The following is a 26140-nucleotide window of genomic DNA, read 5'->3' as shown; positions in this document are numbered from 1 at the left end:
GGGGCTGTGCATTAGGTCACGTGGTCTCCGGAGAGCACCGCCCAGCGGGGCCATGCGTCACTGCCGTGCGCCGGAAGATTCTCTTTTCACCAGCCTTTTCATCAATTTCTCCCCCGTGGTCCGGTACCACCAAATCCCGGGCTATGAACCGAAAGCGACGTCGCTTGCTTCCGGAGACCTTCGGACTGAAGAGGCGGCGGGAGCGAGGCCCTGTGGAAGTGGATCCTCTGAGGGGCGAGTCAGGTAAGCGCGGCAGCCTCGGGGCCGGGCTGGAGACCCCCCCAACGGGGCGGGGCCTCCCTTCGGTCCCGGTGCGTTTGGGGTCCCCAGCTCCCTGTAGTTGGCTCCCCACCCCGCCTGAGTTTCGTCTTAATGACTCGGTCTCTCCACCTAGGGTCGGCGCGCGGGGCAGTGGCGGAGCTAGCGCAGCTGTTCCCGCGAGGCCTGTTCGAGGATGCCCTGCCGCCCATCGTGCTGAGGAGCCAGGTGTACAGCCTCGTGCCCGATCGGACGATGGCCGACCGGCAGCTGGTGAGGGGCATCCGAGCGACCGATAGAGGCCCCTGCCCTGCTTCACGGCCACTTGCGAAGTGCCTTGTCATTCAGACCTTCAGTTGGTCTGCCAGCCACACAGCAGGCATTAGGCGAAGTGAAGGAAATGAAAGAGCCAGGCTGTGGGGAGAGCGGTCATGACGCATGGTTCATGCAGACAGCTTTGGAAGGCAATCAGACGTAAGGTCCCTATAGGATCTCGCCCACCAGTGCTGTTTCTGTCTTACACTGCAGAAGATAAGCTGGTAGAGAATGTTAAGCAGGATCAGGAATGGGGTATTAGGTGTACTGGAGGTAGTGCAGTCAGCGAGATCATTTCTGAAGATACTGCAGCTGAGAACTGCTGACGGCCCAAGTAACGGGAATGTGGGAGGGAGGAAGAATCTGAGTGAGGCAAGAGGAGAGTGGGGAGAAGCTAGGGGTCTAACTCCCAGATTTCCCAGAGTAAATATAGAAGGAAAACATTGAGTTGTTGGGGGTAGAGGTACACGCTGATTTGAAGGTGCCTGTGGAGCATCCAAAGGCAACTGTGGTGGACAGGTGGATATGACTGTTGCAGGTAATTCTTTGCCAGTGATAGAGAAACGAAAGTGAGGGAGGCCTGAAGAGTGATTCAGTTTGTGGATGTGAGTCAGATCTAGCAGGAAGAGTAGAGGTGTGATTTCTAACCTCTGAAAGTTATGGCTTTTCCTCTCCAGAAAAACACATACAGGTCTGTATGTGCACATACAAAGTATGGACATATATATGCATATATATGTATATGTACTTTGTGGAGGAGTGTTTTGCAAGATCGCCAAAGAGATCAAGAGGTATGACAAGATATTAGGACCAAATCCACAATTCTGGGAGACACCAGCATTCAAAGCAATGTTAGTAACTGCCTGGGCTGCTTATTTAGAAAATTGAGATTCCTGGGACACACCCAAGGATAATGAGATGTTCTGTTGAGAAGGGATATGGGAACCTACATCTTTGAACTATTGCTTTTAAATTTGAGATCCACTGATGTAAGGGAAAATAGAGGAAGAGGAATCTGAAACCAGCCTTGGCTACATAGCAAGACTTTGCCTGTCTCAAAACAAAAAGAAAAACCCACCTAAAATGGAATAAAAAAAATTCAACAAGAATCAACCTTTTGCATTGTTGCTTTCTATGCATGTTTTCTATTTTCTCTTTTGGATTTTCACTTTATTTTTTCTTGCTAAATTTCATCTTTTCTATAACATGTAAGGCTGTACTTTCCCTCTAAATATTAATATATAAGTAGTAAGTTTTAGTATGTATTTTTATTTACAAGTTAGAAGTATATTCTAACCTCCTTTGTGAATCTTTTCCTTTGACTCATTGGGTTGATTAGAAAGGTATGTCATAATTTCCAAAACTTGGTTCTAACCTTGTTACAGATTTTTGGCATAAATGACATTGGTGGCCAGAGAGCATGCACATTGTATAATTTTAGTCATTTGAAATTTGAGGTTTGCCTTATATACATGTTAGTTTTGCCAAGTAATATATATGTAATATATATAAATACTTTGAAAATGATATGTATACCATTACAACTGATATTGTTGAAATGTTCTATTGTTTCACTTAATTTGTTCCTTTGTTCTGTGAGTTTATGAGAATTGGACTAATATTTTCTTGTTTTTTTCTGGGGGGGGGCCCGGTTATGGGACCTGAACTCTGGGCTTGGGCGCTGTCCCTCAGCTCTTCAGCTCAAGGCCAGCACTCTACCCCTTGAGCCACAGCACCACTTCTGGCTTTTGTTTTTCTTTTTGCTTATGTGGTGCTGAGGAATTGAACCCAGGGCCTCAGGCATGCAAGGCAAGCGCTCTACCACTGAGCCACCTTCCCAGCCCGACTAATATTTTCTTTATCGTGGATTTGTTAATGTCTTCAAATATTTCCTCTACTTTATCCCTTTTCTTTCTTCTGGGAATCTTTTTGTATTTTGTAAGTTTTATGACTGTCTTTTGTGTTTTCAGTATTTTAATTCTTTTCTTTTTTTTTTGTATTCTGGGTAGTTTTTAAGATCTCCCTCACAGCTGAATAGCTTTTTATTCAGCTATCCCTAATGCATTCAACACATCTATCAAGTCATAATTTCATTTATTTTTCTGACCTAGATTTTCTGCTTGGACGTTTTTCAAGTCTTTTTATGATTTACTCTGATATTTTGCATCTTAGCCTTTATGTCAGCATTATGGATTATGGATTTTTTTATTTTTATTTTTTGTCAGTTGTGGGGCTTGACCTCTGGGCCTGAGCGCTGTCCCTCAGCTCAAGGCGAGCACTCTACCACTTGAGCTACAGTGCCACTTCCAATTTTCTGGTGGTTTATTGGAAATAAGAGTTTCTCGGACTTTCCTGCCTGGGCTGGCCTTGAACCGCGATCCTCAGATCTTAGCCTCCTGAGTAGCTAGAATTATAGGCGTAAGCCACCGGTGCCTGGCTTTATGGATGTTTTTAAAGGCAGTCTTTGACATAAGATAATTGCACATATTAATAGTGTACGGTGATGTTTTGTTATATGTGTATAATGTATAAGGACCAGTTAGGGTAGTTAGCATTTCTGTTGGGAACCTGTAAACTCTCATTTTTCTCTTCCATCCTCTTTTTAAAATGTCAGCCAATGCTGTATCACTGCACTATAACCTCAGCCATTTCTTTATAAAATATGTAATAAATTGTTATGAACTATTGCCATCTATTGCTGTGGTGGAGAGCAGTAGAATTTATTCTTCTTATGTAACTAGTTTGGGGGGAAAGAGAGAGACAGAGAAAGATAGACAGCCATACACACACACAGCGCACTAGCCCCATGTGTCTTTTATGTTCTGTTTTGTTTTTTTTAATCGGTCTCGGGACTTGAACTCTGGGCCTGGGCGCTGTCCCTCTGCTCTTCAGCTCAAGGCTAGCACTCTGCCACTTGAGCCACAGCACCACTTCCAGTTTTCTGAGTCGTTTATTGGAGATAAGAGTCTCACAGACTTTTCTGCCCAGGCTGGCTTTGAACCGTGATCCTTAGATCTCAGCCTCCTGAGTAGCTAGGATTATAGGCGTGAGCCACTGGTGCCTGGCTATGATTTGTTTCTTTTGAGTTTTGTTTCCTGTGTAACGAAGTTATTTTTGGCTCTGTGCTGACCAGATTTGCTTAGATCAGCAAGTGCCTTTCATGTTTCAATTCTGAGTTCCTATTAGGATTTTTGTTAGTCTAATTTCATTTTGTAAGCTCTTTAATGCTTAAAGTGATTTTTTTTGGGTCCAGTCGTGGGGCCTGAACTCTGGGCCTGGGCGCTGTCCCTCAGCTCTTCAGCTCAAGGCTAGCGCTCTACCACTTGAGCCACAGCACCACTTCTGGCTTTTTTCTTTTTGCTTATGTGGTGCTGAGGAATCGAACCCAGGGCCTGATGCGTGCAAGGCAAGCGCTCTACCACTGAGCCACCTTCCCAGCCCTAAAGAGATATTTTTTTTTGGGGGGGGGGGGGGTCCAGTCGTGGGGCCTGAACTCTGGGCCTGGGCACTGTCCCTCAGCTCTTCAGCTCAAGGCTAGCACTCTACCACTTGAGCCGCAGTACCACTTCTGGCTTTTTTTTTTCTTTTTGCTGAGGAATCGAACCCAGGGCCTCAGGCATGCAAGGCAAGCACTCTACCACTGAGCCAACTTCCCAGCCCTAAAGAGAGATTTTTTTTTAATTTAATTTAATTTTTTTTTTGTGAACATACTGTACAGAGGGGTTACAATTACATGGGCAGGATAATGCGTACATTTCTTATCAAGCATTGCAGCCTCCTCCTTTGTTTACCCTTCACATCCCTTCCCTACCTCCCCCTTCCCCCCCACCCAATCCTCCCCCCTCTCCCCAAGAGATTTTTTTTTTTTTTTTTTTTCCGGCCGTGGGGCTTGAACTCTGGGCCTGGGCGCTGTCCCTCAGCTCTTTAGCTCAAGGCGAGCGCTCTACCACTTGAGCTACAGCGCCACTTCCGGTTTTCTGGTGGTTTATTGGAGATCAGAGTCTCACGGTTTCTCCTGCCCGGGCTGGCTTTGAACCGCGATCCTCAGATCTCAGCCTCCTGAGTAGCTAGGATTACAGGCGTGAGCCACCAGCGCCCGGCCCAAGATATATTTTTTAAAAAGAATATTAGGGGCTGAGAAGGTGGCTCAGTGGTAGACTGCTTGCCTTGCATGCCTGAGGCCCTGGGTTCGATTCCTCAGCACCACATAAGCACAAAGAAAAAAGCCGTAAGTGGTGCTGTGGCTCAAGTGGTAGAGGGCTAGCCTTGAGCTGAAGAGCTGAGGGACAGTGCCCAGGCCCAGAGTTCAGGCCCCACGACCGGACCCAAAAAAAAAAAAAAGTATTATAGCAAATATTTGAAGATAATGTTTCAGCATAGGTGGTTTGGTTTTGTTGTATTCCTACAAACAGCAGCCCTTTTATATTCTTGTTTTAAATCTTTTATCCTTTCCTCTTACCTTCTGCCACCCTAAATTGAGACTGCTAAGGTCTTTTTTTTTTTAATATGGAACGCTTCACGAATTTGCATGTGATCTTTGCGCAGGGGTCATGCTAATCTTCTTGTATCGTTCCAATTTTAGTATATGTGCTGCTGAAGCAAACATGAAACTGCTAAGTTCTTAGTGATAGGGCCAATGGTGTTTTTGTATGTTCATTTTTGTTTTGCACTGTTATTGGGTCTTGAACTCAGAGCCTGGGTGATGTCCCTTAGCTTTTTCATTCCAGGCTGGTATTCTACCATTTGAACTACAGCTCTACTTCTGTTTTTTTTTTTTTTTCTTTCTTTCTTTTCTGATTAATTGATGATAAGTGTCTCATGGACTTTCTTGCTTGAGCTGGCTTTGAACATTATGTTCAGATCTCAGTCTCCTGAGTAACTTAGCATTTTAAGTGTGAGCCACTTAATTAGTATTTTATCTTCGTGCTTAGCATGGGTCTAGTCTTATCTTCGTGCCCATCTTAATTAGTATTTTATCTTCGTGCTTGGCATGGGTCTAGTCTTGGAAAATACATATTGATTGACAGACAGCTCATAAGGCAGGATGGTAGAGTGGGCAAGTACCTGGAAAAGGCTGTTTGACATATCTTCCCACACAATAAAAATGTGCCCAGTATTGGCAAGCAAAAATCTCTCTGCTCCCAAATGCTCGAAATATAATCTTACCCTGACCTCCTTCTTTCTACTCCCATCTCTGGAGACAGAAGGAGCTTCAAGAGTGTGGCGAAATCAGAATCATCCAGCTGGGCTTCGACTTGGATGCCCATGGAATTATCTACACTGAGGACTACAGGACCAGAGTATGTGTGACTGTGTGTGTGTGTGACTGTGTGTGTGTGTGTGTGTGTGTGTGTGTGTGTGTGTGTGGTGTGACAGATGGGAAGGGGAAGGAGGGGGGCAGGGAAATTCAGAAATGGAAGTAAAAAGAAAACATTTCCTTACCCCACACCCTACTGGAGAAGGAATAGGGCCCTGGTAAGTAGTAAAATGAGAGAGGGAGAGCCGAGTACTCTTGGCTCATACCTACTCAGGAGCCTGAGATCAGGGGATCTTGGTTCAAAGCCAGCATGGGCAGGAGAGTTTGTGAGACTCATGTCCACTTAACCACCAAAAAACTGGAAGTAGAGCTGTCTGTGGCTTAAAGTGGTAAAGCACTAATCTTGAGCATAAAAGCTCAGGGATAGCGCCCAGGACTCAAGTTCAATCCCACAACCAACGAGAGAGAGAGAGCGAGCGAGCATGAAAGACAAGAGGAAGGGAAGGAAGAGAGAGAATCAAAAAGAAAATAACCTCAGGAGAACCAAGAAGAGACACTGTCCTGGTGGAGGGGGTGGGGGGTAGGTGGAGGGGAGCTAGGCCATGAATCTGATCTCTGGTTCCAGGTCCTCAAGGCCTGCGATGGTCGACCATATGCTGGGGCAGTGCAGAAGTTCCTGACCTCAGTACTTCCAGCCTGTGGGGATCTTAGTTTCCAGCAGGACCAAATGACACAGACTTTTGGCTTCAGGGACCCAGAGATCACGTGAGAATTGCGGGATCAAAAGGCATTTCCCAGCCTCCCTCTAATCTAATCCATCCTGACTTTTTAGTGAACTTTCCAAAAAGGTTTGGCTCTTCTATGTAATAAAATGACCTGCTTATTCTTCTCCTTGGGAGAGAGGAGGCCTGTTTTAGATGGGGTCTGGGAAAGAGTCCTAGATTACAGTTCAAGAGAACAGGGGGCTTATTAAATGCATATGGGACCTGTCAGGAACCATAAATGTCTGGTGTTAATCATACTGGGACTAAGAGGATAGAGATGGCCAGGAGCTGCGATGTCTAACATTCCCATTCAAAAAAGCCCCCTAAGCCAGGCAACACTCAAGAGCCTGAAAACAGAAGGATCATAAGATTAAGGCTGGCCTGAACTAAATAGCAGGACCCTATCTCAAAACATTCCACTCCCACCCTAGGAGAAAACATATACAAGGATTAAGTAAGTATTAGGGAGCCATATCTAGCTCTGGCCTCCTAGTTTGTAATAATGAATATGAAAGCATCCTAAAAATCAAGTACTGATCTTCTCTAGGAAAGGAGATACTGGTAGTAAAATGTGGCAGGAACTCTGGTGAGATTGCATAGGCCTGGGTTGGCCCAGAGAAGCCTCTCCTCAGTGTGTTTCAGGGCTTGTGCTCAAGGAGGGCATCTGAGGAGAAGCTGATTTAATGAAAATGTACTAGTGACAGGAGGGAGTTCCAGGCAGGGCCAATGAAGCCAGCAGGGGTAACAGAGGTGGCAAACGACAAAGTGAACACACATTGCCCCAGCTTGCATTGTTTTAGCTGCTTCCTCTTGCATGGTTGCCTGTTTCTGGAGACTAGTGTCCAAACATGAATAGCTGGGGAGGAAAGATGGTTCTCAGAGTCCAGGCTGCATCTCTCTTCCCCTCCCATAGACAATTGGTGAATGCTGGAGTCCTCACAGTCCGTGATGCTGGCAGCTGGTGGCTAGCTGTGCCTGGAGCTGGGAGATTCATCAAGTACTTTGTTAAAGGTATCTTGAGTCCTCAGCTCCTTAAGAACACCCATCGGTGGCTCTTCAGGCCTCTTCACCTTTCCCCTCTCCTGGACCCCTTCTCCAGGACGCCAGGCTGTCCTTGGCATGGTTCGGAAGGCTAAGTACCGAGAGCTGCTCCTATCAGAGCTCCTAAGCCGGCGGGCACCTTCTGCAGTACGGCTAGGCCTTGCCTACCATGCCCATGATCTCATTGGAGCGCAGCTGGTAGACTGGTGAGTATCCCTCTGTCCTCTGTCTGATGACAGAGCAATGCTCAGTGTTGGATTTCCTCCTGGCTCATGCTTAATTGACCAGGAAAGCCCAATTCTTTTCTTATTCTGGAACCCAGGAACACCCTTTGTCAAGTCCTGAGGTCCACACTTTGGGCCCAGGAAGCTTACTCCAATATTGTGTTTTTCATTCACAGTGTCTCCACTACCTCTGGAACCCTCCTCCGCCTGCCAGACACGTGAGGATTCTGATCCTTGCGCAGTGCCTTGAAGTGGGGCTAAAGGGTCCTGAAAGTACTTCCCAGTTGTGACTGAGGCCAGAGTTGCTTTTGGAAGCCTGGGCACTAGGACAGGTGCTGTGCTCTCATGGGCACAGAGGACCAAATAGGTTTGCTGCTGGGAGCCTGGGCTCTGACTTGTGGTGGGCTGTGGGCAGAGCTCCTTTGCTCTTCCCCGTATGTGAAGCTAGAAACTGTGCCAAAACTATATATGCTGTCTGTCATGGAGAGGGTACTGCTGTTGCTCTGTCTTGGGATAAAAAGGTGGGACTGCTGGGGAGCCTGGGAAAGGAGGCTGGGAAAAGAGGCAGGGTCATCTGCCCTACATGTTTGGTTGCAACTGATAAATAAAGTACTTCTGTCCATGAAATTTTCTGGGTGTCTTTGTGTACTGTCATGTGTGTTCAGGTGTCTCATCTAGAGGTTACAAAAAAAGCGCCAAACTTAGGCCTGAAATTTGACTTATTATTGAGAAAATACAGGGTTTCTTGACATTCAGGCTCTTCTTGTGTGTGGTGTGGATGCACCTGATGTCCTGAACCACAGAGTTCCTGTTGGGGGTCACAGAAGTTCAGTTTGAGTTGTGGTAAAACAGGTCAGTGGCTTCGAAGCCCATTCCTGGCTTGCTGGGACCTTTAAGTGTCCTGTATATCTCAGCCACTGTGGGCTTACGCATAGGCAAGCCCATTTGCTTGCATAACATGCACAGAGATGTACTAGGTTAACGGAAGGGGCCCAGTATTGGAATGAGGGAGTTAACAAGGAAGGACAAGATCTGTCTCTGGGCCAAGATTTCTTCAGACTCCTTCAGGGACCCTGGTGTGCAGGCTGCTCCCCCAACACTGGGCCTGGGGCCAGTTGCATTTCTTGCCCATCACGTGGTTTCCCGGCTTAGACAGGCTAGGGGAGGGGCAAGGTCCAGAGTCAACTCTGTTTTAAGCCCTAGGTTGACCAGAGGGGAGCAGACAGACAAACCAGATCCCTCTTGGAGCCTCCAGTCATGAGGCTCCTCTGGGGACTCATCTGGGCATCTAGTTTTTTTGTTTTGTCTCTTCAGGAGCCCAGGTCCTGGGGCAAGATACTCAAGATATTGAATGCTTGGATGGGGGGCAGAACTGGAGAGGGGGTTTGATTCAAAAGTGAGGGGATGCCAGGGTGGATGTGTCTGGTAGTCTGACTGCTATCCTTCACCACTCTCTCTAGGTTGCTCCTGTTCTCTCCTTCTGTGGCGAAGCTAAGAACTCCCCTGTCGGTGGGAATACAGCTCCTTGACGCACCTCCGGGACAAGTAGTAAAAGGACATGTCTTCCTGAGAAACCCAAGTAACAATAATGTTCCTTGCTCCCCAAAGAAGGACTTCACCCTCAGTTCAGAAAAAGACTTGGTACTCCTCAGCCTTCCGGTAATGCTCTCATACCCTCTAAATGACTTTGTCTTCCTCACTGGCCTCCTTCCTCTTTTTCCATTCTGATAGACTCTTTGGTGTTTCTATCTTGGTCTTTGTTTCCTTCTGCTGTCTGACCTTCTCTCCTTTTCTTGACAGGTCTCCATCAGAGATGTAATGAACTGTAAACTCTCCCAACTGCACAGAAACCCTAAAGTCCAGCTGGTGGCCCAGACTCCATGGCTGAAGAACTCTCTCTCCAGGAAGACAGATGTTCAGGGTGTCAACTTGCTCTTCTCTTCTCGCCGGGGGCACCTCTTTCTGCAGACTGACCAGCCCATTTATAACCCTGGCCAGCGGGGTGAGCCTCAGTCTTCAGGCCTCTTCTTTACCTCCCTCCCTGCCCACTTAGGACTTGTTAGCAAGCTTTACACCTTGGAATTAAGCTCACTCTCCTTTTGTACATATAGACTCCTGCTCAGCCCTCTCTTATTTCCACTTCCAGTTAGGTACCGGGTCTTTGCACTCGATCAAAAGATGCGCCCAGCCACTGACACTCTCACAGTCATGGTGGAGGTGAGTCCCTGACCTCTGGCCTTCTTGACCATACTTCTTGTATGTGATCTCCCACTTGAGACCATTTCTGCTGCTCTTGCAGAACTCTCATGGTCTCCTTGTACGGAAGAAGGAGGTTTATGTTCCCACGTCCATCTTGCAGGATGACTTTGTGATTCCAGACATCTCAGAGTGAGCTTCCCTGAACTGAGGGTGTTCTGTCCCCTCCCTGATCTAGACACTCCAATTCTCCTTTGCCCAGGGGCTCTCTACCTCCAACACACAGTTACCTTTCAGATGCCCCGAGCATGGCCCTCCTCGACATCTGGTTTGCCTTCCCAGCTTCTTTCCTAGGGCTTCAGGGTCCTGGATGTTTATGACCCACCTGCTCAGGTAGGCTGAATCCCTTCTTTGTCTGTTTTTAGACCAGGGACTTGGAAAATCTCAGCCCGATTCTCAGATAGCATGGAATCCAACAGCAGCACCCAGTTTGAGGTGAAAAAATATGGTGAGCCCTGCTCTTTTGGTGAAGGAAATGAGAGGTGAGAGGGTAGAAGGGGCAGGGAAGCCCCGATGGAAAGGGAGTTTTTTTTTGTGTGGTTGTTTTTTTGTTAGTTGCGGGGCTTGAACTCAGGGCCTGGGCACTATCCCTGAGCTATTTTTGCTCCAGGCTAGTGCTCAACCACTTGGGCCCACAGCTCCACTTCTGGCTTTGGAGTGGTTAATTGGAGATAAGAGTCTCACAGACGGGCTGGCAAGGTGGCTCAGTGGTAGAAAGCTTGCCTTGCATGCATGAGGCCCTGGGTTCGATTCCTCAGCACCACATAAGCAGGAAAAAAAAAGCCAGAAGTGGCGCTGTGGCTCAAGTGGTAGAGCACTAGCCTAGAGGTGAAGAGCTGAGGGACAGTGCCCAGGCCCAGAGTTCAGGCCCCACGACCGGGTCCCCCTCTTCCCTCACCCCCCCCAAAAAAAAATGTCTCACAGACATTTCTGCCTGGGCTGGCTTTGAACTGCGATCCTCAGATCTCAGCCTCCTGAGTAAGAGTATAGATATGGGGCCACTGGTCCTTTCACTAGGGTCTGACTTACTTGCCTCTTTACCCTGGGCCAGTTCTTCCCAACTTTGAAGTGAAGATCATTCCTGAGAAGCCCTATATCCTGACTACTCCTGACAACCTTGGGGAAATCCAGTTAGACATCCAGGCCAGGTAACACCCACTCCCCAAATAGGTTCTGCTCCTGGGTCCCCCTTGCAAGTGAACAGGCTCCCAGTTTCCCTCTCTTCTGGATCATTATCTCCCCCATGCTTTGGTCCACCTTCTCCTTATGGCAACAGGTACATGTATGGGAAGCCTGTGCAGGGGGTGGCATATGTGCGCTTTGCGCTCCTGGATGAAGATGGCCAAAAGTCTTTCCTGCGGGGACTGGAGACCCAAAACAAGGTAGGATGGAGATAGGGGTTTGGTACTGGAGAGGAGAAATGGGGACCTTCAGTCTCACCCTACTTTCTGTTTTCTCCTGTGTCTCAGTTGGTGGATGGCCAGAACCACATCTCCCTCTCAAAGGCTGAGGTCCAGGGTGCTCTGCAGAAGCTTGGCATTAGTATCCCTGACCTTCTTGGACTGCGCCTCTATGTTGCAGCAGCCATCATTGAGTCTCCAGGTGGGTGACTTTCTTTTATTATAACTCCAGCCCCTTACCTGTGTTCCCTCTGAGCTGACTGAATTAGTCAGCTTTCCATTACTGTAACAAATACATGAGAAAATCAGCTTATAAAGAAGAAAAGGTTTATTTCAACTTAGGAATTTGGAGGTTCTAGTGTGTGATCTGTCGGCTCTGTGATGAAGTAGCTCATGGTGGCAGGGAGTGTGTGACAGAACCAAAATGCTCACTTCATGCCAGGAGATGGAACAAGGAGGATCTAGAGTCTCATTGTCCCCTTTGAGGGCACCCCCTAATGACTTAAAGACTTTCCACTCAACCCTGTCTTTGAAAGGTTCCATCACCTCCTAATAGTGCTGTGCTGTGACCTAAGCCTGACCTTTGGCGGGGACTTTTAAGATCCACATTATAATGCTGGCCCTATTCTTCACCATCAGCATTATCCCTAACTTGTGTCAGCTTTCCTCGGGCCCATTAGGAAAACCCAAGAAATCATTTCTCTTAAACGCTGCATGAATTTTTACCTCTTTGCCCATCTCAGTTTATTTATTTTTGTTCATTCAGTCATTCATCCACTCACTTATCCAGTAATTATATGTTACACACATCTGGATCCTGTGTCGGATTTCAACAAATGTGGAGATGAATAGGTTCCCATACTCTGAGGAACTCACTATTAAGGGAAATGATTGGGTTCCCTCCACGCTCCCCCACCCCCCACTGCCTGCCTTGCCCTGTTCCTTTCCTCCTAGGAGCTCTCTGCCCTTTGTTTTGCAGGGGGGGAGATGGAAGAAGCAGAACTCACTTCCTGGCGTTTTGTGTCATCTCCCTTCTCCTTGGATCTTAGCAACACCAAGCGACATCTCGTGCCTGGGGCCCCCTTCCTGCTGCAGGTTTCTCTTGGAAGGGAAGGATTGGAGGGGAGTGCGTGTGGGTCAGAAGGGTCCACCATCTTGCTGACCACTCTCTTTTATTGGTCCTTCTCCCATCTATATAGGCCATGGTCCGAGAAGTGTCAGGTTCCCCAGCCTCTGACATTCCTGTCAAAGTTTCTGCCACACTGTCTTCTGGATCTGTTTCTACACTCAAAGACTTTCAGCAGAACACAGATGGGACTGGCCAAATCAGCATTCCCATCACGATCCCCCACGCCACCACAGATCTGCAGCTCTTGGTAGAGTTCCTCTTACCTATGAGGGTGGTGGGTGGGAAGGGAAGGAGGGTGAGCTAGTTCCTGAGGGGCCATAGCTCAGCTCGGGAGCAGGGATAGGGTATTTTGTTCCTTGCCATTGACCCTACCCCAACCCGCCTGTGTCTCCAGGTGTCTGCAGGCTCCCTTTATCCAGCCATAGCCAAGCTCATGGTACAAGCCCCACCCCCAGGAGGGCCTGGCTTTCTGTCTATTCAGCGGTTGGATCTTCACCCCCCTCGTGTTGGAGATACTTTCATCCTGAACTTGCAAACTGTGGGCATCAGTGGTGCTACCTTCTCTCACTACTACTACATGGTACGCATAGTTGGGGAGTAGAGCCATTCCGGGGTGCAGTAAAGCCCTTTGGACCATCTGGGCATAGTTTCAGGGCTAGAGATATATAACGAAAAGGAAGCCACTCTTGCTTCTCCTCTTCTTGGTCCAGATCCTCTCCCGGGGTGAGATTGTGTCTATCAGTCGAGAGCCCAGAAGGACCCTGACCTCAGTCTCCATCTTTGTGGACCATCACCTGGCGCCTTCCTTCTACTTTGTGGCCTTCTACTATCATAGAGGACACCCAGTGGCCAACTCTCTACGAGTGGATGTACAGGCCGGGGCCTGTGAGGGCAAGGTAACAGGTTGGAAGAGAAGAGTGTTGGGATGTGTTTGTGCTAATATAAGGGAGCCGAGCAATTGCCCACAGACCATGGGGATACACTTGAGGATGCACAGGGCTGAAAGAAGCTGATTGACCCCCACTCCCACTGACCCTACCTCTCGTTTGCACCAGCTGGAGCTTAACCTGGATGGTTCTAAGGAGTATCGCAATGGGGACAATGCCAAGCTCCACATACAGACAGATTCCTTGGCACTGGTGGCGCTGGGAGCCGTGGATACGGCTTTGTATGCTGTGGGTGGCAGGTCCCATAAACCGCTTGACATGGGCAAGGTTTGTCAAGCCTTCTCCCCTATCTTCCTGCCTCTCTGCTTCCTTCCTTGAGCTTAAGCTGTGAGCTCAATTCTTAGATCTCACTTGGACCCTTCCTTATCTGTCCTCATCCTCTCAGCCTTGGACCTCGATTTTCCTACTCTCTGTAATTCCTCATTATTTGTTTGTGCTCTGCCCTCTCATCCATAGCTGAATGGGCGGTCCTGCCTCTGAGCCACTTTTGTGGCCAAGCATCCCTGCCTTTTCTTACCAGGTCTTTGAAGTCATGAACAGCTACAACCTCGGGTGCAGCCCCGGAGGCGGGGACAATGCTCTTCAGGTGTTCCAGGCAGTGGGGCTAGCCTTTTCTGATGGGAGCCAATTGACCCCAATTAGAGAGAGTAAGAAGTGGAAGAGTGGACGGGGGGAGATAAGGCTTATGGGGACAAAGACTAGAGGGGTGGGAAGGCCAAGCAGAGGAAAGGGAGGCAAGATAGGAGGTCCCCTATCGCTCAGCTGATTGTTTTGCTCTCTGCCAGGTCTGAGTTGTCCCAAGGAGAAGAAAACCCGGCAAAAGAGAAATGTGAACTTCCAAAAAGCAATTAGTGAGAAGTGTGAGTTATGGGTGCCCAAGTAGCTACTTCAGTTGGCCGAGTGTCTGGGGGTCAGGATGGGGCTCTGTCTCTCTTCTGTTCCTCAACAAGTTAACAGAAGATGTTCAGAGTTAGGGAGCTAAGTTTTGGGGTTGAAAGTGGATGAGCCAGTGCCTCTCTCCTCGGCCTCTCATGATCTTGAGACAAGTCCTAGTGGATCTCAGGGTTATGGTGGGGCTGAGGCTTTGTTTGCTCATACTCGCTCCCCACTCCCATGCCCTGCAGTGGGCCAGTATGCTTCCCCAGTTGCTAAGCGCTGCTGCCACGATGGACTGACACGACTGCCCATGACACGCACCTGTGAGCAGCGGGCGGCTCGAGTGCGACAGCCAGACTGTCGAGAGCCCTTCCTGTCCTGTTGCCAGTTTGCTGAGAGCCTGAGAAAGACAATGCGGAACAGGGGCCAAGCGAGCCTGGCTCGAGGTAAGGAGGAGCCTGGTAGAGCTGGGGGACAGGAAGCGGTACCTAAACGGCTCACATGGTCCCGCTACAAACCTGTCCTCCAACTGTCCCTAGTCCTGGAGGTCCTGGAAGAGGAGGAACTGATGGATGAAGATGACATTCTGGTGCGCAGCTTCTTTCCAGAGAACTGGCTCTGGAGAGTGGAGGCAGTAGACCAGTCCCAAACGTGAGGACCTGGGGGAAGGGTATGACAGGGGCCGGAGGGAAGATGCTGGCCTTGTCTTTGGGCTGTGTCTGGAGCTAGTTGGGATATAATGGAAGTTTTCTACCTTTTCACCACAGATTGACACTATGGCTCCCTGACTCTCTGACCACATGGGAGATCCATGGTGTGAGCCTATCCAAGAGCAAAGGTGAAGTTGACCTGCCTAGGCCTCAGGCCACCCATCTTACATAGCCCTAACCTGCCAAGCCCTTTGTTATTAGCATGGGTCTAGGGATCCAGCTCTCTGTACTAGCATGCAGCCAGCCTGGGCCAGAGAACAGGTCACTCCCTGTCCACCTCCTATAGCCCTGAAGTCTTGATACTTCCCACCTCTGACCTCTGCTCTCCCATGTCCTCCACCAATCAGGCCTGTGTGTGGCCAAGCCAGCCCAGCTCCGGGTGTTCCGAGAGTTCCATCTGCACCTCCGCTTGCCAGTCTCTGTGCGCCGCTTTGAGCAGCTGGAGCTTCGACCTGTCCTCTACAACTACCTGGATAAAAACCTGACCGTGAGGCCCCATGGGAAGTCTCCCACATGAGGGTGGAGAGTGAGGGACAGGTGGAATGGGACGCCTGATTGAGCTGGAGCTCTGCGCATCTGTTTCCTTGTTCTCAGGTGAGCGTCCAAGTCTCCCCAGTGGAGGGGCTGTGCCTGGCTGGGGGCGGAGGGTTGGCCCAGCAGGTACTTGTGCCTGCGGGTTCGGCCCGGCCTGTTGCTTTCTCTGTGGTGCCCACGGCAGCTGCTGATATATCCCTGAAGGTGGTAGCTCGAGGGTCCCTTGAATTCCCTACAGGGGACGCAGTGTCCAAGGTTCTGAAGATTGAGGTGAGTGGACGATCCCAGATTCAGGTCCCTAGACTCTTAGCCTGTCCCCCTGTCCTCGGCACTCTGTTGGCTAAGCCAGGATTCCAGTACCCAAACCCAACACTTTGATCACTTCACATCATCTACAATTATGCCCCAACTCTGTCTCAGGGTCCTTGACCCTGTCAGGACAGGGTCTGAGTCCTCACAGCTATGTTTTTCCTGAGACAGAAGGAAGGGGCTAAATACTTAGAGGAGATCACCTATGAACTCAATCCCCTGGGTGAGTGACCCTTCTCTCCCATCTGTCTGCTTCCTCCTGAATTGGGGTTGTAGGGTGCAGAGAATTGGATGGCGACACACTGCCTCCCTCTCCCCTTTCCCCAGACTACCGAGGCCGAAGCTTGGAAATTCCTGGAAGCTCTGATCCCAATGTTGTCCCTGATGGAGATTTCAGCAGCTTTGTCAGGGTTACAGGTGAGACTGTCGCCCAGCCCTTTTCCAGTGGGCACCCTCGGCCTACAGGAAGCCTGAGTACCCCCTTTTTTTTTTTACCCTCTGGCTTTAAGAGCTCAGACCCAGTCTTGTATTTCTTTTTCTTTCTTCCATAGCCTCAGATCCATTGGAGACTTTGGGCTCTGAGGGAGCCTTGTCCCCAGGAGGCCTGGCCTCCCTCCTGAGGCTTCCCCAGGGCTGTGCAGAACAAACCATGACCTTATTGGCCCCAACTTTGGCTGCTTCCCATTACCTGGACAAGACAGAGCAATGGAGCAAACTGAAACCTGAGACCAAGGATCACGCTGTGGATCTTATCCAGAAAGGTTCTGAGTACAGGGGCAGGCAGGAGTGGGGGCTGGGGAGGACGGTTCATGAAAGAGGGCAGCTCTAGAGGCTAGAGAAAAAGAAGCAGGGGAATGGAGAGCTATGGCCCTGTGCACAGACTGCGGAAGAGTGAGTTTGAGCTGAGGAACTACTTTTCTTCTCCAAGGCTACATGCGGATCCAGCAGTTTCGGAAGAAAGATGGTTCCTATGGGGCCTGGTTGCACCGGGACAGCAGCACCTGGTGAGGCTGTGTGTGTGTGTGTGTGTGTGTGTGTGTGTGTGTGTGTGTGTGTGTGTGTGTGTGTGTGTGTGTGTGTGTGTGTGTGTGTGGCTCCAGGTCTCAGAGGGCCAGGGCAGTGGGAGAGTGAACAGCAAGGAGTCTGAAGGGTGAGGCTGAGTCCCCCATGCCCAACTCTAACCATCCATTCCTTTCTTTCCTCTAGGCTTACAGCCTTTGTGCTGAAGGTTCTGAGCTTGGCCCAGGAACAAGTAGGTGGCTCACTTGAGAAGCTTCAGGAGACAGCTCAGTGGCTGCTGTCTCAGCAGCAGGAAGATGGCTCCTTCCATGACCCATGTCCAGTTATCCACAGGGGCATGCAGGTACGGGAATACTGAAGGCCAGGCAAAGAGCCAGTGTCAAGACTGTGTCTTCCCCTTCCCCTCCTGACCGACATCTCCCTTGTCCTCTCACTTAGGGGGGCTTGGTAGGAAATGACGAGACCGTGGCACTCACTGCCTTTGTGGTCATTGCCCTTCATCACGGCCTGGCTGTCTTCCAAGATGAGAATGCAAAGCAGTTGAAGCAGAGAGTGGTACAAATGCTCGAGTATCTGCCCTTCCCTGGTTCCTAGCTGTCCCTCTTTCTCCTAAGAATCTGGATATCCAATGAATACCCTCTTCCCTGTTTTTGTCCTCCCTCTAGGAAGCCTCCATTTCAAAGGCAAACTCATTCTTAGGGGAAAAGGCAAGTGCTGGGCTCCTGGGTGCCCATGCAGCCGCCATCACGGCCTATGCCCTGACACTGACCACAGCCTCCCAGAACCTGCGGGATGTTGCCCATAACAACCTCATGGCCATGGCCCAAGAGACTGGTGGTGAGGGTCAAAAGAGTCCTGGGAGTATGCTTGGGGGTGCTGAGGGAGAATGAAAGAGAGAGAGAGACAGACAGACAGACAGACAGACAGACACACACACACACACACACACAGAATCCTGAGGATGAAAAAGTGAGTAGGAAAGATTAAGAGGTAGAACCAGGAAGTAGATGTATGGCTCAAGTGGTAGAGCATCAGCCTTAAGGGAAAAAGCCAAGCAAAAGTGCAAGGCATGGAATTCAAATCTCAGTACCAGCACAAAGAACGAGAAGGAGAAGAATCAAGAAATCTTAGCACTTGTGCCAAAGGGTCAGGAGGCTAGGATCTTCTTCCCACGTTTACCTGTAGGTTTCCCTTCCCTTCCCTTCCAGATAACCTGTACTGGGGCTCCGTCGTTAGTTCTCAGAACAATGCTGTATCACCCACCTTGGCTCCTCGCAGTCCATCAGACCCTGTGCCCCAGGCCCCAGCTGTATGGATTGAAACCACAGCCTATGGCCTACTGCACCTGCTGCTTCGGGAGGGCAAGGGAGAGCTGGCTGATCACACTGCAAACTGGCTCACCCACCAGGGAAGCTTCCAAGGGGGATTCCGTAGCACCCAGGTAGGGGCTGCCATGGGGTAGGGAGCAGGTGGAGGGATCTTGAGGCCATGTGCCTGAGTCCTGATTTAACTTCCTCAGGACACAGTGGTTGCCCTGGACGCTCTATCTGCATATTGGATCGCTTCCCATACCACTGAGGAGAGGGGACTTAACGTGACTCTCAGCTCTACCGGCCGCAGTGGGTTCAAGTCCTATGTGCTGCAGCTGAACAGCCACCAAATTAAGGGGCTAGAGGAGGAGCTACAGGTGACCCACTCCCTCCCTAGGGGTAATCATGCTCTCCTGGCCATAGATCAGGCCAGAAGTCATTCCTACCCTCTTGCCTCAGATTCCTGAGACATTGACTTTTCTCACTTGTAAAATAAAATATCTGCCAAGTCTGTCCCTTAGGGATTTATGAAGCTGTAGAGAGAGGGTGCATGCAAAGGTGTAAACTTTTTGGGAAAATGAAGTGGGGAGAGGGGAGTTATATTGAGGGAGGAGGTAAGTTAAAGTGACCAAACAGGTTTTCCTGTGCCCTTTTGATGCCTCTTTCCCTTTTTCTTTTCCTCAAAGTTTTCCCTGAACAGCAAGATAAATGTGAAGGTGGGAGGAAACGGCAAAGGCACCTTGAAGGTGAGAGCTGCAGGCTTGGGCAGTAGCTGGGTGAAGGTGAGAGCTGCAGGCTTGGGCAGTAGTGGGTGAAGGTGAGAGCTGCAGGCCTGGGCAGTAGTGGGTGAAGGTGAGAGCTGCAGGCTTGGGCAGTAGCTGGGTGAAGGTGAGAGCTGCAGGCTTGGGCAGTAGTGGGTGAAGGTGAGAGCTGCAGGCCTGGGCAGTAGTGGGTGAAGGTGAGAGCTGCAGGCTTGGGCAGTAGCTGGGTGAAGGTGAGAGCTGCAGGCTTGGGCAGTAGTGGGTGAAGGTGAGAGCTGCAGGCCTGGGCAGTAGTGGGTGAAGGTGAGAGCTGCAGGCTTGGGCAGTAGCTGGGTGAAGGTGAGAGCTGCAGGCTTGGGCAGTAGTGGGTGAAGGTGAGAGCTGCAGGCTTGGGCAGTAGCTGGGTGAAGGTGAGAGCTGCAGGCTTGGGCAGTAGCTGGGTGAAGGTGAGAGCTGCAGGCCTGGGCAGTAGTGGGTGAAGGTGAGAGCTGCAGGCTTGGGCAGTAGCTGGGTGAAGGTGAGAGCTGCAGGCTTGGGCAGTAGTGGGTGAAGGTGAGAGCTGCAGGCTTGGGCAGTAGCTGGGTGAAGGTGAGAGCTGCAGGCCTGGGCAGTAGTGGGTGAAGGTGAGAGCTGCAGGCTTGGGCAGTAGCTGGGTGAAGGTGAGAGCTGCAGGCCTGGGCAGTAGTGGGTGAAGGTGAGAGCTGCAGGCCTGGGCAGTAGTGGGTGAAGGTGAGAGCTGCAGGCCTGGGCAGTAGTGGGTGAAGGTGAGAGCTGCAGGCTTGGGCAGTAGTGGGTGAAGGGTAAGTGGAGGGACAGGAAGGAGGACATAGGCATTGACTGAGTCTCTGTGGGCTGAACTTTTGCTCTGGGGAGGAAGAAGCCACCTCAGGGTTGGTATGTCCTGCTTCCACCTTGAGCCTTCCCCTTCGCTTTGTCTCCCTGTCTCTGAGTGCCTGTTACTTCTGTTCCTCAGCCTAGGTATGCCCCCTGATCTATAAGCATTGCAGCCCCAACCCCTTCTTGCTTTTATGTCTCACCTGCTGGGAGCCCCTTTCACACAGGGTCTGGGCTGCCAATGGCCTCTAGTAACCCTGGCTCCAGTAGCCCCTGCTCTGCTGCCCTGCTGCCCAAGGCCCTTATCGCTTGTGTCCTAGGTCCTTTGCTGAGAATATCTTGACTGTATCTTCCATCTCACCCTTCTGATCCACTGTCCACATGGTACCATGACTAACCTCCAGAAATACCAGATTAGTCCTTTAGAAAGTCAGATTCAGCCCGGAGCTGGTAGCTCATGCCTGTCATCCTAGCTACTCAGAGGGCTGAGATCTGAAGATCAAGTTTCAAAGCTAGCCCAGGCAGGAAAGTCCAGAAATGGAGGTGTGGCTCAAGTGGGAGAATACTAGTCTTGAGCAAAAAAGCCACCTGAGAGTGCAAGGCCCTAAGTTCAAGGCACACACACACACACACACACACACACACACACACACACACGCACACGCACACGCACATGCACACGCCACGCACACACACAGTGAGGACTTGCCTACTATCTTATGGCTCACACAGTTGGGTCCTGCCCACCACTCTGTCCAGCTCTCTTATCTATACAGAACTCCTTGCCTGATTCCTTTCCAGCTGGACAAACTCATTTTCTTCAAGACTTGGCCAGAAGTCATTCCTGAGCTTTCCATTCCAGCTTCCTATGTGCGCCACCTAGTGGACTGGCCTTAGAGGATGCTTTGTCTCCTCCCCTCTCTGTCTCATGTCTTACCCACTCCTGCAGCCCATTTAGTGCTGTTCATGTGTTGGCACTGAAGAAGACTTAGAGGGACTGGAGCTTACAAAAGGGTCAGACCAGTCCTCATGTGTGTGCTTCATGTGTTGTGTGTCTTGTCATCCCTTGCTGATCCAGATCCTTCGTATCTACAATGTCCTGGACATGAAGAACACAACCTGCCAAGACCTTCAGCTTGAGGTGACAGTCACAGGCTATGTGGAATACACAAGTGAGTATTGGGGCCTGAGGGGTCTGATGTGGACTGAGCAGCCTCCTAGCCCCTCCCAATGATTTCCTGCACAGGGGAAGCCAATGAGGACTATGAAGACTATGAGTATGAGGAGTTTCCAGCTGGGGATGACCCAGCTGCCTACATTCAGCCTGTGACACCTTTGCAGCTGTTTGAGGGACGGAGGAGCCGCCGCAGGAGGGAGGTCCCCAAGGTGGCAGAGGAGCAGGAATCCAAAGTGCAGTATACCGTGTGCATCTGGTAGGCACTGGGGCCTGCATGGGTGCTGGGCAGCTCCCAGGCCAGGGCAGGGGTAGGAAGGGCAAGACCCAGTCTGGGGGCTGGGCAACCTGGACAATAGGCCTCATGTCTCCACAGGCGGAATGGCAAGGAGGGGCTGTCTGGCATGGCCATTGCGGACATCACGCTCCTGAGTGGATTCCACACCCTGCAGGCTGACCTGGAGAAGGTCTGGTCAGGCATTCAGAACAACCCCTTTGGTCCTCATGGGCCTTGTGTCATCAGGGTGGGAGTGTGTCCTATGCAAGATCCCATGACCTGGGACTCTCTTCTTCCCCACAGCTGACTTCCCTGTCTGACCGTTATGTGAGTCACTTTGAGACGAATGGGCCCCATGTCCTACTCTACTTTGACTCGGTGAGTGAGGAGAGGAGTGAGGAGGGGAGGGAACCATGGAGCAGGGTTCCTAAGCGTGTAGAGTCCCATTCAGGATTCCTGAGATTTCTCAGGAGACAACTGTGCCACGTGGCCAGGGTTCTTGATATTAGGACAAGAATGAGCCCAGATGAGCCACAACAGAGCTAGGCGCTCTCCTTACATTATGGGGAGCATCTTAGCAGTGGAGAGGATGAGGCTTGCAGAAGGGCAGTTTGGAGACAGGCCGAGGCCTTTGAAGGACCTTCCGATTTCTGAAACAGTCCTAATGCAAGGTGCTGAAAGTTCAGCTTGGGACACATCAGCCTGGAATGTTTGGTTAGAAGCCAGGAGCAGGGGGGTGGGTTGTCACTCAAGGGGCACAGAGGAGAGAAAACCATGTCCCTCTGCGGAGGGCCTAGGACAAGGACACCATCTTGGCAAGGAAGTCATCAGAGACCTTGCTTAGCGTTTTGATGTCAGGAAGGTACCAGAATGAGAAGGACACGGAAGATAAGATTAGTGGCAACCAATCAAACAGGCCAAGGAAAGGCAATCAGTGGCCTGTGAGCTGGGGAGTGGGTCCCTGACTCCCCCTCCCCTCTTGCCAGGTCCCTACCTCCCGGGAGTGTGTGGGCTTTGGAGCTGTGCAAGAGGTGGCTGTGGGACTAGTTCAGCCTGCCAGTGCAACTCTGTATGACTACTACAGCCCAGGTGAGCCCCAGATATGCCCTGGCATCCAGGGACGGTTGCAGTAAGTGCTGTCTTCCATGACATCAGGAATTGGCACAGTGAAGGGTGGCCGGGAGTCTTGGCACTCAAGGGACAGGGAGGCAGAGAGGAAGGGTATTGCCCTAAATTCTCTCTCTCTCTCTCTCTCTCTCTCTAGAGCACAAATGTTCTGTGTTTTATGGTGCACCAAGTAAGAGCAAACTCCTGTCCACCTTATGCTCTGCTGACGTCTGCCAGTGTGCTGAGGGTGAGATGCAAGGCCTCGGGTAGGACTGGGAGGCTGGGCTATGGGGGGCCACCCACGGTCTCACCCAGGCTCTCCACCTCAGGGAAGTGCCCTCGACAGCGCCGTGCCCTGGAGCGAGGGCTGCAGGACCAGGATGGTTACAGGATGAAGTTTGCCTGCTACTATCCCAGAGTGGACTATGGTTAGTCTTTTCCTCGGGCTTGGTCCTACCCTCCTCTCCGCTCAGCTGGCTTCAGCTCTTCATGTTGCCTATTCCTCCCACGAGCCTATCTGTGGTCTCGTCTCTTTGGCCCTGACTTCTAGCCTTCTTAGTCTTGTAGTCAGTCACCAACTTCCCTTTCCTGCACCCCCTCCCAGCCTTCCAGGTTCAGGTGCTTCGAGAAGATGGCAGAGCTGCTTTCCGCCTCTTTGAGACCAAGATCATTCAAGTCCTGCACTTCAGTAAGAAGGGACCAGGGCGACAAGTCTGAACACAAATCCCCTTACCCTTCGGAGCCTGGGTGCCCAGAAACAGAACTCATGAGCACCTCCCATCAGAAGCAGGGTGGTTAACTGTCAGGATCTAGGCCGAGCCTCTGACCCTGTTTCTCTCCTAGCCTTCTCTACCCTTTTGACAACTTTTATGCACATTATTCTCTCAGCTAAGGACAGCAAGGCCACTGCTGGTCAGACTCGAAACTTCCTAGTTCGGGCCTCTTGTCGCCTTCGCTTGGAGCCTCAGAAAGAATACTTGATCATGGGTCTGGATGGAGCCACCAATGACCTCAAGGGAGAGTGAGTTACCTGGCCCCTCCTCAGAAGCTAAGGGCCTTGTACTTTCTGCTCCTGACCCCCGCTAAGCCCCCTTTGTCTTCTTCAGTCCCCAGTACCTGCTAGACTCAAACAGCTGGATTGAGGAGATGCCCTCTGAACGCCTGTGCCGGACCACGCGCCAGCGGGCAGCCTGCGCCCAGCTCAACGACTTCCTCCAGGAGTACAGCACCCAGGGATGCCAGGTGTGAGTGCTACTTAGCTCCTGCCCCAGGCGGACCCGAGCCGGGGAGAGGTGGCCCTTGGCAGTGCTACTGATCATGGGCCTCTGAATACAGCCCTAGAGTTGGGGCAAAATAAAGGCCTTTGATAGCAAAGTGTCAGTGTGCTTCTCAGACTGCAGCAGGCCCTCTAATGCCTGGCCTCCATCCAGATTCTGAGGAGGACAGATGTACGTCAGGTTTGTATAATCTTGGACTCTCAGAGCCTGGGATACCTTCTGGCTAAGCCACTCTCTCTGATGACTCTCTAGAACCAATCCATCGTGGGGCCTAGCTTCTGACACCCCAGGACTAGAGTCACCTGGAGGCTTCCCTTCAGTGTGTTCTCCTGATCCATTACCAGATATCACTAGGCATCATGGCTTTTGGCAAGGTTTGGGCGCAATGGGCACCTCAGCTCTGTGGCTGTGCAAGCTACTGTCCAGCCCCACACCCCTCACTCTGTCTTTGTGCAGTTGGCAGGTCTGGGGTCTGTTGAGGTCAGTGGAGGCCTGGTCTGTTGAAAGCCTGCTGACAGCTGTTTTTGCTATCAGTGGTATGATGTAACTTCTCCAGAGTTGTGCAACATTCAGGTCTGGTGATATCTTCCTCTGGGCACTGATTTTAAACCAGCCAAAGCCTGTGATGTGTCTTTTAACATCTGGGGGAGGACTGTTGTTTCACTGGTACTAACTCTCCCTACCCTATCTGCCTACCTAGCTTTCCTCCACTTTGGTTGCACCCCTGAATCCTTCAGAGGTGAACTAAAAAATCCATCCAAGGAAATACACTGAGATCAGCCTTGGTGGAAAACTGACAGTTTCCCAATCTGCCATTTAAAAAGTCCATGAGACTGTTTGTCTCCAATAACCAGCAAAAATCTGCAAGTGATAGAGTACCAACCTTGAGCAAAAAAAACTAAGGGACACCAGCACCCAGGCCTTAAACCTTGCCATTCAATTATGCAACAGACATCATGACAGTGCCACTCTGTGCTACACCTTGTGCTAGCTACCAAGGATACAGCTATTCACTCCAGAGACTCATCATTGAGGGGGACCAGAACAAGGATGGGCTGTCCATCCACTGGGAAAAGGGGTGTCTAACTTAGTGAAGGAGAGTGTCAAGAGGGGAATGGCACTCAGGCTCCTGGAGGTAGTGACATCTAATCTGTTCTAAAGAAAGCAGGAGTATGCTGGGTGCTGGTAGCTCAAGCCTAAAATCCTAGCTACTCAGGAGGCTGAGATCTGAGGATCATGGTTCAAAGCCAGCCAGAACAGGAATGTCCTGAGACTCTTTTTTTTGGGGGGGGGTTGTGGGGCCTGAACTCTAGGCCTGGGCGCTGTCCCTCAGCTCTTCAGCTCAAGGCTAGCGCTCTACCACTTGAGCCATAGCGCCACTTCCGGCTTTTTTTCTTTTTGCTTATGTGGTGCTGGGGAATCGAACCCAGGGCCTCAGGCATGCAAGGCAAGTGCTCTTACCACTGAGCCACCTTCCCAGCCCTGTCCTGAGACTCTTATCTCCAATTAACCACCAGAAAACCAGAACTGGTGCTGTGGCTCAAGTGGTAGAGCATTCGCCTTGAACTGAAGAGCACAGGGACAGTGCCCAGGCCAGAGTTCAAGCCCCACAACTGATGGGGGGGGGGGAGGAGAGAGAGAGAGAGAGAGAGAGAGCGTACACAGGAGTAGATTAAAGGCATGTTGAAAAACCAGAAGAGAATATACAGAAGCCAGGAATAGGTTAGAATTTGTATTTGGGGAGCAAGAAATGGGGATGATGGGTAAGCAGAAAACATTTGTGAAGGCATTTCTATAAAACACATTGTTTTCCATGTTATCCCTTCAAGCTGAGGCCCCTCTTCCACGTGACTTTCTCAGTCATCCAGAGCTTCCTGGGCCCGTTGGGTCTCTTTCCCCAAGTGCTGATCACCATGGCAGTAGCATAAATACATTTATCCAAACCAGGTATTCAGCTGCAGTGTGGCCAGGCCTGACCTGGGTCTGGGAGGTTGACCAGGAAGAGGATGAATCACTATTGTGCCCAGCTCCCAGAAATCCTTCCCCTCCAGAGGGAAAAAAATAATACATTTGTAATACATTGCAACTTTGTATGAAGACAAAGAGTCTCAAAAAATTTTTTTAAAGAGAAAAAAAGGCTGGGCACCAGTGGCTCATGCCTATAATCCTAGCTACTCAGGAGGCTGAAATCTGAGGACTGAGGTTCAAAGCCAGCCTGTGCAGGGAAGTCCGTGAGACTCTTATCTCCAATTAGTCAAAAATAGCTAGAAGTGGTGCTGTGGCTCAAGTGGTAGAGTGCTAGCCTGAAGCAAAAGGAGTTCAGGGACAGCGCCCGGGCCCAGAGTTCAAGGCCCAGGCCC

The 26140-nt window shown here is 50.6% G+C and overlaps 2 protein-coding genes and 1 non-coding gene across 3 annotated transcripts; 2 read left to right on the top strand and 1 right to left on the bottom strand.

Annotated features, from left to right (window-relative positions):
- The first annotated feature begins 61 nt into the window (after positions 1-61).
- On the top strand, positions 62-8466 carry Stk19 (serine/threonine kinase 19). The gene is made up of 7 exons (XM_042684301.1): positions 62-243; positions 395-531; positions 5778-5873; positions 6456-6595; positions 7508-7605; positions 7694-7841; positions 8036-8466. The coding sequence occupies exons 1-7, from the start codon at positions 144-146 to the stop codon at positions 8079-8081; spliced, it is 765 nt and encodes a 254-aa protein (XP_042540235.1). The 5' UTR covers positions 62-143; the 3' UTR covers positions 8082-8466.
- On the bottom strand, positions 5074-5175 carry LOC122111572. The gene has a single exon (XR_006148023.1). It is a non-coding gene; the product is annotated as a U6 spliceosomal RNA (small nuclear RNA).
- Positions 8467-9070: 604 nt separating the features above from the next.
- On the top strand, positions 9071-23877 carry C4a (complement C4A (Rodgers blood group)). Its single transcript, XM_042683840.1, has 41 exons — positions 9071-9181; positions 9320-9518; positions 9660-9861; positions 10006-10076; positions 10159-10247; positions 10481-10563; positions 11167-11263; positions 11392-11497; positions 11585-11717; positions 12495-12610; positions 12715-12891; positions 13039-13224; positions 13355-13540; positions 13700-13858; positions 14112-14238; positions 14377-14451; positions 14716-14913; positions 15007-15118; positions 15235-15305; positions 15525-15664; positions 15772-15981; positions 16192-16243; positions 16348-16437; positions 16572-16781; positions 16949-17024; positions 17227-17383; positions 17479-17595; positions 17706-17877; positions 18249-18481; positions 18560-18727; positions 19037-19096; positions 21024-21117; positions 21192-21378; positions 21496-21586; positions 21700-21774; positions 22383-22485; positions 22661-22750; positions 22833-22931; positions 23108-23191; positions 23392-23524; positions 23610-23877. Exons 1-41 carry the CDS (start codon positions 9117-9119, stop codon positions 23749-23751), a joined length of 5235 nt encoding a protein of 1744 aa, XP_042539774.1. The 5' UTR covers positions 9071-9116; the 3' UTR covers positions 23752-23877.
- The last annotated feature ends 2263 nt before the right edge of the window (positions 23878-26140 follow it).

Source organism: Dipodomys spectabilis, unplaced genomic scaffold, assembly GCF_019054845.1.
Source record: "Dipodomys spectabilis isolate Male_0828 unplaced genomic scaffold, ASM1905484v1 ptg000085l, whole genome shotgun sequence".
NCBI lineage: Eukaryota > Metazoa > Chordata > Mammalia > Rodentia > Heteromyidae > Dipodomys > Dipodomys spectabilis.
Note: the sequence above shows the minus strand (reverse complement) of the source record. Positions and strands in the feature narration are given on the sequence as shown.